The sequence below is a fragment of the Pseudophryne corroboree genome, chromosome 4 (assembly GCF_028390025.1).
Source record: "Pseudophryne corroboree isolate aPseCor3 chromosome 4, aPseCor3.hap2, whole genome shotgun sequence".
Lineage (NCBI taxonomy): Eukaryota > Metazoa > Chordata > Amphibia > Anura > Myobatrachidae > Pseudophryne > Pseudophryne corroboree.
In genome coordinates, this window is record NC_086447.1 from 535,074,259 (window position 1) to 535,088,081 (window position 13,823).

The 13,823-nt window shown below is 50.3% G+C and overlaps 1 protein-coding gene across 2 annotated transcripts in view; it reads right to left on the minus strand.

Moving 5' to 3' along the window:
* MED23 (mediator complex subunit 23) overlaps nt 1-12,731 on the minus strand; it is a 226,154-nt gene extending 213,423 nt beyond the window's left edge. The window contains exon 1 of one of the 2 annotated variants that reach the window (XM_063917304.1): nt 12,423-12,731. In XM_063917304.1, the coding sequence (XP_063773374.1) occupies nt 12,423-12,461 (39 nt within the window). In that variant the 5' untranslated portion in view covers nt 12,462-12,731. The remainder of the gene's footprint in view (nt 1-12,422) is intronic. The other variant, XM_063917305.1, reaches the window with a different exon arrangement.
* Nucleotides 12,732-13,823: the final 1,092 nt, after the last annotated feature.

Sequence of the window (13,823 nt, forward strand, 5' to 3'; positions counted from 1 at the left end):
TTGCAGACAATCCGCACATGGGATGGGCGCCCAGCATCCACTACGGACTACGAGAAATAGATTTACCGGTGAGTAAAATCTTATTTTCTCTGACGTCCTAAGTGGATGCTGGGACTCCGTAAGGACCATGGGGATTATACCAAAACTCCCAAACAGGCGGGAGAGTGCGGATGACTGCAACACCGAATGAGCAAACTCTAGGTCCTCCTCAGCCAGGGAATCAAACTTGTAGACTGTTGCAAAAATAAGATTTTACTTACCGATAAATCTATTTCTCGTAGTCCGTAGTGGATGCTGGGGACTCCGTCAGGACCATGGGGATTAGCGGCTCCGCAGGAGACAGGGCACAAAAATAAAGCTTTAGGATCAGGTGGTGTGCACTGGCTCCTCCCCCTATGACCCTCCTCCAAGCCTCAGTTAGGATACTGTGCCCGGACGAGCGTACACAATAAGGAAGGATTTTGAATCCCGGGTAAGACTCAAACCAGCCACACCAATCACACCGTACAACTTGTGATCTGAACCCAGTAAACAGTATGACAACGTAGGAGCCTCTGAACAGACGGCTCACAACAAGAACAACCCGATTTTTTTGTAACAATAACTATGTACAAGTATTGCAGACAATCCGCACTTGGGATGGGCGCCCAGCATCCACTACGGACTACGAGAAATAGATTTATCGGTAAGTAAAATCTTATTTTCTCTAACGTCCTAGTGGATGCTGGGGACTCCGTCAGGACCATGGGGATTATACCAAAGCTCCCAAACGGGCGGGAGAGTGCGGATGACTCTGCAGCACCGAATGAGAGAACTCCAGGTCCTCTTTAGCCAGGGTATCAAATTTGTAGAATTTTACAAACGTGTTCTCCCCCGACCACGTAGCTGCTCGGCAGAGTTGTAATGCCGAGACCCCTCGGGCAGCCGCCCAGGATGAGCCCACCTTCCTTGTGGAATGGGCCTTGACAGATTTAGGCTGTGGCAGGCCTGCCACAGAATGTGCAAGTTGAATTGTGCTACAAATCCAACGAGCAATCGTCTGCTTAGAAGCAGGAGCACCCAGCTTGTTGGGTGCATACAGTATAAACAGCGAGTCAGATTTTCTGACTCCAGCCGTCCTTGAAATATATATTTTCAATGCCCTGACAACGTCCAGCAACTTGGAATCCTCCAAATCGCTAGTAGCCGCAGGCACCACAATAGGCTGGTTCAGGTGAAACGCTGACACCACCTTAGGCAGAAAATGAGGACGCGTCCGCAGTTCTGCCCTGTCCGAATGGAAAATCAGATATGGGCTTTTATACGATAAAGCCGCCAATTCTGACACTCTCCTGGCTGAAGCCAGGGCCAGTAGCATGGTTACTTTCCATGTAAGATATTTCAAATCCGCCGATTTGAGTGGCTCAAACCAATGGGATTTGAGAAAATCCAAAACTACATTAAGGTCCCACGGAGCCACTGGGGGCACAACCGGGGGCTGTATATGTAGTACTCCTTTTACAAAAGTCTGGACTTCAGGAACTGAAGCCAATTCTTTCTGGAAGAAAATCGACAGGGCCGAAATTTGAACCTTAATGGACCCCAACTTGAGGCCCATAGATAATCCTGTTTGCAGGAAATGTAGGAATCGACCCAATTGAAATTCCTCCGTGGGGGCCTTCCTGGCCTCGCACCACGCAACATATTTTCTCCAAATGCGGTGATAATGTTGTGCAGTCACCTCCTTCCTGGCTTTAACCAGTGTAGGAATGACCTCTTCTGGAATGCCTTTTTCCCTTAGAATTCGGCGTTCAACCGCCACGCCGTCAAACGCAGCCGCGGTAAGTCTTGAAATAGACACGGTCCCTGCTGAATCAGGTCCCGTCTTAGAGGTAGAGGCCACGGATTTTCCGTGAGCATCTCCTGAAGTTCCGGGTACCAAGTTCTTCTTGGCCAATCCGGAGCCACGAGTATCGTTCTTATTCCCCTTTGCCGTATGATTCTCAGTACTTTGGGTATGAGAGGCAGAGGAGGAAACACATACACTGACTGGAACACCCACGGTGTTACCAGAGCGTCCACAGCTATTGCCTGAGGGTCTCTTGACCTGGCGCAATACCTGTCCAGTTTTTTGTTGAGGCGAGACGCCATCATATCCACCTTTGGTTTTTCCCAACGGTTCACAATCATGTGGAAGACTTCTGGATGAAGTCACCACTCTCCCGGGTGTAGATCGTGTCTGCTGAGGAAGTCTGCTTCCCAGTTGTCCACTCCCGGAATGAACACTGCTGACAGTGTTATCACATGATCTTCCACCCAGCGAAGAATCCTTGCAGCTTCTGCCATTGCTCACCTGCTTCTTGTGCCGCCCTGTCTGTTTACGTGGGCGACTGCCGTGATGTTGTCTGACTGGATCAACACCGGCTGACCCTGAAGCAGGGGTTTTGCTAGGCTTAGAGCATTGTAAATCGCTCTTAGCTCCAGTATATTTATGTGAAGAGACATCTCCAGGCTTGACCATACTCCCTGGAAGTTTCTTCCCTGTGTGACCGCTCCCCAGCCTCTCAGACTGGCATCCGTGGTCACCAGGACCCAGTCCTGTATGCCGAATCTGCGGCCTTCTAACAGATGAGCACTCTGCAACCACCACAGAAGAGACACCCTTGTCCGTGGCGATAAGGTTATCCGCTGATGCATCTGCAGATGCGATCCGGACCATTTGTCCAGCAGATCCCACTGAAAAGTTCGTGCGTGGAATCTGCCGAATGGGATTGCTTCGTAAGAAGCCACCATCTTTCCCAGGACTCTTGTGCATTGATGCACAGACACTTTTCCTGGTTTTAGGAGGTTCCTGACAAGTTCGGATAACTCCTTGGCTTTCTCCTCCGGAAGAAACACCTTTTTCTGAACCGTGTCCAGAATCATTCCCAGGAACAGCAGACGTGTTGTCGGGGTCAACTGAGATTTTGGGAAATTCAGAATCCACCCGTGTTGTTGCAGCACTACTTGGGTTAGTGCTACTCCGTCCTCCAGCTGTTCTCTGGACCTTGCCCTTATCAGGAGATCGTCCAAGTAAGGGATAATTAATACGCCTCTTCTTCGCAGAAGAATCATCATTTCGGCCATTACCTTGGTAAAGACCCGAGGTGCCGTGGACAATCCAAACGGCAGCGTCTGAAACTGATAATGACAGTTTTGCACCACGAACCTGAGGTACCCTTGATGTGAAGGGCAAATTGGGACATGTAGGTAAGCATCTTTTATGTCCAGGGACACCATAAAGTCCCCTACTTCCAGATTCGCTATCACTGCTCTGAGTGATTCCATCTTGAACTTGAATTTTTGTATGTACAGGTTCAAAGATTTCAGATTTAGAATAGGTCTTACCGAGCCGTCCGGCTTCGGTACCACAAATAGCGTGGAGTAATACCCCTTTCCCTGTTGTAGGAGGGGTACCTTGACTATCACCTGCTGAGAAAACAGCTTGTGAATGGCTTCCAATACCGTCGCCCTGTCTGAGGGAGACGTTGGCAAAGCAGACTTTAGGAACCGGCGAGGGGGAGACTTCTCGAATTCCAACCTGTAACCCTGAGATACTACCTGCAGGATCCAGGGGTCCACCTGTGAGCAAGCCCACTGCGCGCTGAAATTCTTGAGTCGACCCCCCACCGCTCCTGAGTCCACTTGTAAAGCCCCAGCGTCATGCTGAGGGCTTTGCAGAACCCGCGGAGGGCTTCTGTTCCTGGGAAGGGGCTGCTTGCTGCCCTCTCTTACCCTTTCCTCTGCCTCGGGGCAGATATGACTGTCCTTTTGCCCGCTTGTTCTTATAAGACCGAAAGGACTGCGGTTGAAAAGACGGTGTCTTTTTCTGTTGGGAGGGGGACTGAGGTAAAAAGGTGGATTTCCCGTCAGTTGCCGTGGCCACCAAATCCGATAGACCGACGCCAAATAATTCCTCCCCTTTATACGGCAATACTTCCATATGCCGTTTGGAATCCGCATCACCTGACCACTGTCGTGTCCATAAACTTCTTCTGGCAGATATGGACATCGCACTTACTCTCGATGCCAGAGTGCAAATATCCCTCTGAGCATCTCGCATATAAAGAAAAGCATCCTTTAATTGCTCTAAAGTCTGTAAAATACTGTCCCTATCCAGGGTATCAATATTTTCAGTCAGGGAATCCGACCAGACCACTCCAGCACTGCACATCCAGGCTGAGGCGATGGCTGGTCGCAGTATAACACCAGTATGTGTGTATATACTTTTTAGAGTAGTTTCCAGCCTCCTATCAGCTGGATCCTTGAGGGCGGCCGTATCAGGAGACGGTAACGCCACTTGTTTTGATAAGCGTGTGAGCGCCTTATCCACCTTAGGGGGTGTTTCCCAGCGCGCCCTAACCTCTGGCGGGAAAGGGTATAATGCCAATAACTTTTTAGAAATTAGCCCTTTTCTATCTGGGTTAACCCACGCTTCATCACATACATCATTCAATTCCTCTGATTCAGGAAAAACTACAGGTAGTTTTTTCACCCCCCACATAATACCCGTGGTACTTGTAGTATCAGAGATATGCAAAGTCTCCTTCATTGCCGTGATCATATAACGTGTGGCCCTACTGGAAAATACGTTTGTTTCTTCACCGTCGACACTAGATTCAGTGTCCGTGTCAGGGTCTGTATCGACCGACTGAGGTAAAGGGCGTTTTACAGCCCCTGACGGTGTCTGAGACGCCTGGGCAGGTACCAACTGGTTTGACGGCCGTCTCATGTCGTCAACTGATTTTTGTAATGTGCTGACATTATCACGTAATTCCATAAACAAAGCCATCCATTCCGGTGTCGACTCCCTAGGGGGTGACATCACCATTACCGGCAATTGCTCCGCCTCCACACCAACATCGTCCTCATACATGTCGACACACACGTACCGACACACAGCAGACACACAGGGAATGCTCTATTGAAGACAGGACCCCACTAGCCCTTTGGGGAGACAGAGGGAGAGTTTGCCAGCACACACCCAAGCGCTATAATATATATGGGAACAACCCTATATAAGTGTTGTATCCTTATAGCAGCTTAAATATATTAATATCGCCAAAAAAAGTGCCCCCCCTCTCTGTTTTACCCTGTTTCTGTAGTGCAGTGCAGGGGAGAGTCCTGGGGGCCTTCCTCACAGCGGAGCTGTGCAGGAAAATGGCGCTGTGTGCTGAGGAGAATAAGCCCCGCCCCCTATTTCGGCGGGCTCTTCTCCGGAATCTGTGAGATCTGGCAGGGGTTAAATACATCCATATAGCCTCAAAGGGCTATATGTGATGTATTTTTAGCCATAAAAAGGTATTATATATTGCTGCCCAGGGCGCCCCCCCAACGCCCTGCACCCTCCGTGACCGCTGTGTGAAGTGTGCTGACAACAATGGCGCACAGCTGCAGTGCTGTGCGCTACCTCAGGAAGACTGAAGAGTCTTCTGCCGCCTGCTTCTGGACCTCTTCCATCTTCGGCATCTGCAAGGGGGGTCGGCGGCGCGGCTCCGGGACGAACCCCAGGGTGAGACCTGTGTTCCGACTCCCTTTGGAGCTAATGGTGTCCAGTAGCCTAAGAAGCCAATCCATCCTGCACGCAGGTGAGTTCACTTCTCTCCCCTAAGTCCCTCGATGCAGTGAGCCTGTTGCCAGCAGGACTCACTGAAAATAAAAAAACCTAAAAACTTTTTCTAAGCAGCTCTTTAGGAGAGCCACCTAGATTGTACCCTGCTCGGACGGGCACAAAAACCTAACTGAGGCTTGGAGGAGGGTCATAGGGGGAGGAGCCAGTGCACACCACCTGATCCTAAAGCTTTATTTTTGTGCCCTGTCTCCTGCGGAGCCGCTAATCCCCATGGTCCTGACGGAGTCCCCAGCATCCACTAGGACGTTAGAGAAAATGTTTGAACCCGACCAAGTAACAGCTCGGCAAAGTTTTAAAGCCGAGAACCCTCGGGCAGCCGCCCAAGAAGAGCCCACTTTCCTCGTGGAATGGGATTTTACAGATTTAGGGTGCGGCAGTCCAGCCGCAGCATGTGCAAGTTGAATCGTGCTACAGATCCAGCGAGCAATAGTCTGCTTAGAAGCAGGAGCACCCAGCTTGTTGGGTGCATCCAGGATAAATAGCGAGTCAGTTTTCCTGACTCCAGCCGTCCTGGAAACATATACTTTTCAGGGCCCTGACTACGTCCAGTAACTTGGAATCCTCCAAGTCCCAAGTAGCCGCAGGCACCACAATAGGTTGGTTCACATGAAAAACTGATACCACCTTAGGAAGGAATTGGGAACGAGTCCTCAATTCCGCCTTATCCATATAAAATACAGATAAGGGCTTTTGTATGACAAAGCCGCCAATTCTGATACACGCCTGGCCGACGCCACGGCCCACAACATGACCACTTTCCACGTGAGGTATTGTAGCTCCACGGATTTAAGTGGCTCAACCCAATGCGACTTCAGGAAATCCAACACCACGTTGAGATCCCACGGTGCCACTTGAGGCACAAACGGGGCTGACTATGCAGCACTCCCTTAACAAAAGTCCGAACTTCAGGCAGTGAAGCCAGTTCTATTTTGGAAGAAAATCGATAGAGCCGAAATCTGGACCTTCATGGAACCCAATTTTAGGCCCATAGTCACCTCTGACTGTAGGAAGTGCAGAAATCGACCTAGCTGAAATTTCTCCTTTGGGGCCTTCCTGGCCTCACAGCACGCAACATATTTCCACCATATGCGGTGATAATGGTTTGCGTTCACTTCTTTCCTAGCTTTAAATAGCGTAGGGATAACTTCCTCCGGAATGCCTTTTTCCTTCAGGATCCGGCGTTCAACCGCCATGCCGTCAAACGCAGCCGCGGTACGTCTTGGAACAGACAGGCCCCCTGCTGCAGCAGGTCCTGTCTGAGCGGCAGAGGCCATGGGTCCTCTGAGATCATTTCTTGGAGTTCTGGGTACCAAGCTCTTCTTGGCCAACCCGGAACAATGAGTATAGTTCTTACTCCTCTCCTTCTTATTATTCTCATTACCCTGGGTAAGAGAGGCAGAGAAGGGAACACATACACCGACTGGTACACCCACGGTGTTACCAGAGCGTCCACAGCTATCGCCTGAGGGTCCCTTGACCTGGCGCAATATCTTTGTAGCTTTTTGTTGAGGCGGGACGCCATCATGTCCACCTGTGGCCTTTCCCAATGGTGTACAATCATTTGGAAAACTTCTGGATGAAGTCCCCACTCTCCCGGGTGGAGGTCGTGTCTGCTGAGAAAGTCCGCTTCTCAGTTGTCCACTCCGGGAATGAACACTGCTGACAGTGCTAACACATGATTTTCCGCCCATCGGAGAATCCTTGTGGCTTCTGCCATCGCCATCCTGCTTCTTGTGCCGCCCTGTCGGTTTACATGAGCGACCGCCGTGATGTTGTCTGACTGGATCAGCACCGGCCGGTGTTGAAGCAGGGGTCTAGCCTGACTTAGGGCATTGTAAATGGCCCTTAGTTCCAGAATATTTATGTGTAGGGAAGTCTCCTGACTTTTCTATAGCCTTGGAAATTTCTTCCCTGTGTGACTGCCCCCCAGCCTCGAAGGCGGGCATCCGTGGTCACCAGGACCCAGTCCTGTATGCCGAATCTGCGGCCCCCTAGAAGATGAGCACTCTGCAGCCACCACAACAGCGACACCCTGGCCCTTGAAGATGCGACCCGGACCACTTGTCCAACAGATCCCACTGGAAAATCCTTGCATGGGACCTGGCGAATGGAATTTCTTCGTAAGAAGCTACCATCCTTCCCAGGGCTTGCGTGCATTGATGCACCGACACCTGTATACGTATTAGGAGGTCTCTGTCTAGAGACGACAACTCCTTGGACTTCTCCTCCAGGAGAAACCCTTTTTATCCTGTTCTGTGTCCAGAACCATACCCAGGAACAGTAGACGCGTCGTAGGAACCAGCTGCGACTTTGGAATATTCAGAATCCAGCCGTGCTGTTGTAGCACTTCCCGAGATAGTGCTACTCCGCCGAACAACTGCTCCCTGGACCTCGCCTTTATAAGGAGATCGTCCAAGTACGGGATAATTATTTCGGCCATTACCTTGGTAAATACCTCGGTGCCGGGGACAGACCAACGGCAACGTCTGGAATTGGTAATGACAATCCTGTACCACAATTTTGAGGTACTCCTGGTGAAGAGGGTAAATAGGGACATGCAGGTAAGCATCCTTGATGTCCAGTGATACCATGAAATTCTCCAGGCTTGCAATAATCGCCCTGAGCGATTCCATTTTGAACTTGAACCTTCGTATATAAGTGTTCAAGGATTTCAATTTTAGAATGGGTCTCACCGAACCGTCTGGTTTCGGTACCACAACATTTTGGAATAGTAACCCCGGCCTTGTTGAAGGAGGGGTACCTTGATTTCACCTGCTGGAAGTACAGCTTGTGAATTGCTGCCAGTACTACCTTTCTCCGAGGGCAGCAGGCAAGGCTGATGTGAGGTAACGGCGAGGGGGAGTCACCTCAAACTCCAGCCTGTATCCCTGTGATACTATTTGCAGAACCTAGGGATCCACCTGTGGGCAAGTCCACTGGTCCCTGAAGTTCCCGAGACGCGCCCCTACCGCACCTGTCTCCACCTGTGGAGCCCCAACGTCATGCGGTGGACTCAGAGGAAGCGGGGGAAGATTTTTGATCCTGGGAACTGGCTGCTGGTGCAGCTTTTTCCTTCTTCCCTTGTCTCTGTGCAGAAAGGAAGCGCCTTTGACCCGCTTGCTTTTCTGAAGCCGAAAGGACTGTATCTGAAAATACAGTGCTTTCTTAGGCTGTGAGGAAACCTGAGGTAAAAAAATTTCTTCCCAGCTGTTGCTGTGGATACGAGGTCCCAGAGACCATCCCCAAACAATTCCTCACCCTTATAAGGCAGAATCTTCATGTGCCTTTTATAGGCAGCATCACCTGTCCACTGCCGGGTTTCTAATACCCTCCTGGCAGAATGGACATTGCATTAATTCTGGATGCCAGCCGGCAAATATCCCTCTGTGCATCCTTTATATCTAAAACGACGTCTTTAATATGCTCTATGTTAGCAAACTATTATCCCTGTCTTAGAGTATTAAGATTATCTGACTGGGTATCAGACCACGCTGCAGCAGCACTATTTATGCTGAGGCAATTGCAGGTCTCAGTATATAACCCGAGTGTGTATATACAGACTTCAGGATAGCCTCCTGCTTTTTATCAGCAGGCTCCTTCAAGGTGGCCGTATCCTAAGACGGCAGTGCCACCTTTTTTGACAAACGTGTGAGCGCCTTATCCACCCTAAGGGATATCTCCCAACGTGACCTATCCTCTGGCGGGAAAGGGTACGCCATCAGTAACTTTTTAGAAATTACCAGTTTCTTATCGGGGGAACCCACTCTACTTTACACCCTTCATTCATTCATCTGATGGGGGAACAAAACACTGGCTGCTTTTTCTCCCCAAAAATAAAACCCCTTTTATGTGGTACTTGGGTTCATGTCAGAAATGCGTAACACATTTTTCATTGCCGAGCTCATGTAACGGATGTTCCTTGTGGATTATGTATATGTCTCAACCTCGTCGACACTGGAGTCAGACTCCGTGTCGACATCTGTGTCTGCCATCTGAGGTAACGGGCGCTTTTTTGAGCCCCTGATGGCCTTTGAGACGCCTGGGCAGGCGCGGGCTGAGAAGCCGGCTGTCCCACAGCTGTTTTACGTCATCCAGCCTTCTATGTAAGGAGTTGACATTGTCGGTTAATACCTTCCACCTATCCATCCACTCTGGTGTCGGCCCCACAGGGGGCGACATCCCATTTATCGGCCTCTGCTCCACCTCCACGTAACCTTCCTCATCCCACATGTCGACACAGCCGTACCGACACACAGCACACACACAGGGAATGCTCTGACTGAGGACAGGACCCCACAAAGTCCTTTGGGGAGACAGAGAGAGAGTATGCCAGCAAACACCAGAGCGCTATATAATGCAGGGATTAACACTATAACTGAGTGATTTTTCCCCCAATAGCTGCTTGTATAAACAATATTGGCCTAAATTTAGTGCCCCCCCCCCCCCCCCCCTCTCTTTTTAACCCTTTGAGCCTGAAAACTACAGGGGAGAGCCTGGGGAGCTGTCTTCCAGCTGCACTGTGAAGAGAAAATGGCGCCAGTGTGCTGAGGGAGATAGCTCCGCCCCTTTTTCGCGGACTTTTCTCCCGCTTTTTTATGGATTCTGGCAGGGGTATTTATCACATATATAGCCTCTGGGGCTATATATTTTGATGATTTTGCCAGGCAAGGTGTTTATATTGCTGCTCAGGGCGCCCCCCAGCGCCCTGCACCCATCAGTGACCGGAGTGTGAGGTGTGCATGAGGAGCAATGGCGCACAGCTGCAGTGCTGTGCGCTACCTTGGTGAAGACTGAAGTCTTCTGCCGCCGATTTTCCGGAACACTTCTTGCTTCTGGCTCTGTAAGGGGGCCGGCGGCGCGGCTCCGGGACCGAACATCAATGGCCGGCTCTGGAGCTAATGGTGTCCAGTAGCCTAAGAAGCCCAAGCTACCACCAGTTAGGTAGGTTCGCTTCTTCTCCCCTTAGTCCCTCGCTGCAGTGAGTCTGTTGCCAGCAGATCTCACTGTAAAATAAAAAACCTAAAATATACTTTCTTTCTAGGAGCTCAGGAGAGCCCCTAGTGTGCATCCAGCTCAGCCGGGCACAAGAATCTAACTGAGGTCTGGAGGAGGGTCTTAGTGGGAGGAGCCAGTGCACACCAGGTAGTCCTAAAGCTTTCTTTAGTTGTGCCCAGTCTCCTGCGGAGCCGCTAATCCCCATGGTCCTTACGGAGTCCCAGCATCCACTTAGGACGTCAGAGAAATTGTGTTTATATGTCATCCTTAGGTTCAGTAACGTGCTAAAGACAGGATTCGCTTCTGTTTGTCCACATATTTTATGACCGAACGTCACAAGCACTAGTTTTGTCTATTACATTAACCACAAATAATTTGAACTGGTCCTGATCCACCAACCCAGGGCACCCTTGCAAGTATCCCGAGGCACCCCAGGGTGCCACGGCACACAGGGGCAGATGTATTAACCTGGAAAAGGCATAAGGAAGTGATAAATGCAAGGTGATAAACGCACCAGCCAATCAGCTCCAATATGTAAATTAACAGTTAGGAGCCGATTGGCTGGTGCATTTATCACTGGTTTACCACTTCCTTATGCCTTCTCCAGGTTAATACATCTTCCCCACAGTTTGAGAACCACTGTTCTAAGCTATTATTTTCACATTGGTGACAAAGGATTATTTTAGTGAGGAGATGAAGCTCTGCACGTACACTCATTTTATGGCTCTAAGAAGCAAGGATATCGTCATAAAATAGTTCTAAATTGTTGCAAATACATATTATCAGGATTGAGACTTTGTATCATTCCTACAAAGCATCCTTTTGAGCATTTTATATGGGGTGGTCCTCAGGTTGCCGGCGGCCAGACTCCCGACGACCACCATACCGGCGCCGGAATCCCGACCGCAGGCATACCGACAACTTTTTTCCCTCTTGGTGGTCCACGACCCCTCTGGAGAGAGAATAGATAGCGCGCCACCGTGCCCGCAACATGGCGAGCGCAGCGAGCCCGCAAGGGGCTCATTTGCGCTCGCCCAGCTGTCGGTATGCCGGCGGTCGGGATTCCGCCGCCGGTATGCTGGTCGCCAGGAGCCCAACCACGGCAACACATACTACACCCTTTTATATGCTGTGCCTTATTACCCCTGAGACCAACCCCATGTGTGCCTCCCCAGCCACTGACCTCACCGCACGTCACAGATAGTACAGGGTATATAAACATAGCTGCGTCAATAAACAGCACTGAAATAAGTATCAGGGTGCCAGAAAACCGAGGGATTTGGTGCCATCAAGGGAGTATTGAAAAGAAGATAGGTTAACAGACATAAGAGCATGAGGGAATAGGACCCTGATCATGAGAGCTTACATTCTAAAAGGGGAGGGGCACACAGACAGGGGTGACACAGATGGGAAAGGTCCTCTACACGAAGTGAAACTAGACGCTACCGACACAGATGGGGTAAAAAGTGAGCGTGAAGGCTTAGGATGACTATGACTGTCCTTTTAAACTTGGCAGGAATACTGCCAAAATCATGGATTTTGAATATCAATTGCATAGTAAATATATCCCTCCGTCTTGTCATTATAGACCATCTTATACGGGATACATACAGCAAAACAGCTTCACTGTAGAGGAACCCGCTCATTGCGAAAAGTTATTGTACTGTACTTATTTATTTTTTGCTTTACTGCTGAAAACAGCAGTGGCATCAGCACGCTCGGCCTCCCGCAGCGCCGGCTACACTACCGGCAGGCACAGCCAGTACCAGCCACTTACCACGACCTCCTCAAAGATGCTCTGCAGCTGGGACTCCATGTGCCCGGTGATGATGGGCACGGCGCTGTGTACGAGTCAGGGCACCACGCCAGCAGCGTCTGCACTACATACTCCACGGCACTGCTCTCTCGCAAATATAAATCACATTACACAGGAGGAGATGTTACGATATGCAGCTGTACAGCGGGTGAACCCCCTTGCTGCGTATCCTGTTGGCGTACAACATGTAATGTCTTCCCCAGGAAACTGGAGTCCCTTGCCTCAGTCACTGTCCCCTGATTGGAACTACAGGGCGCATGCGCAGTTCACTAGGAGCCTCTGCCAGGGTCATCCTACTGTCAGCTGTTGCTGCAGCTGCAGCACAACTCGTTGTGCAGGCCGGGATCGTGCCGAATCCAGACACTGACCCAGTATGGTGCCTGCTCCGGTTTCAACTTACGCAGCATACCTCCCAACATGTCCCTCCTGGAGAGGGTCATGTTGGGAGGTATGCTTATTCAGACTCTCCAACATGACCCGCCCCACTAGGTACAAAATGCTCTGTTTCTGGACTTCTCTCTTAATTTATGATTTCCATCACCTGTGTTGAACTAGTTAAATGATAAGAAAGCTGTTTCTTCACAGGTGATGGCAATAATAAATTAAGAGATAAGTCCAGAAACAGAGGATTTTGTACCTAGTGGGGCGGGTCATGTTGGAGGGTATGCTTATTGTGTGCCTAATTATCAGCATCCTCTATTTCTCTGACGTCCTAGTGGATGCTGGGAACTCCGTAAGGACCATGGGGAAAAGACGGGCTCCGCAGGAGACTGGGCACTCTAAAGAAAAGATTAGGTACTATCTGGTGTGCACTGGCTCCTCCCTCTATGCCCCTCCTCCAGACCTCAGTTAGAATCTGTGCCCGGCCAGAGCTGGGTGCTCCTAGTGGGCTCTCCTGAGCTTACTATTAAAGAAAGTATTTATTAGGTTTTTTATTTTCAGTGAGCTTCTGCTGGCAACAGACTCACTGCTATGTGGGACTAAGGGGAGAGAAGCAAACCTACCTGCTTGCAGCTAGCTTGTGCTTCTTAGGCTACTGGACACCATTAGCTCCAGAGGGTTCGAACACAGGCACCTGTCCTCGATCGTCCGTTCCCGGAGCCGCGCCACCGTCCCCCTCGCAGAGCCAGAAGAACAGAAGCTTGAAGACGACGAAATCGGCGGCAGAAGACTCCTGTCTTCATTTAAGGTAGCGCACAGCACCGCAGCTGTGCGCCATTGCTCCCAGCACACTTACACACTCCGGTCACTGTAGGGTGCAGGGCGCTGGGGGGGGGGGCGCCCTGGGCAGCAATTGAAGTACCTTTTGGCAATAAAAATACATATATACAGTCTGGCACTGTATATATGTAAAAAACCCCG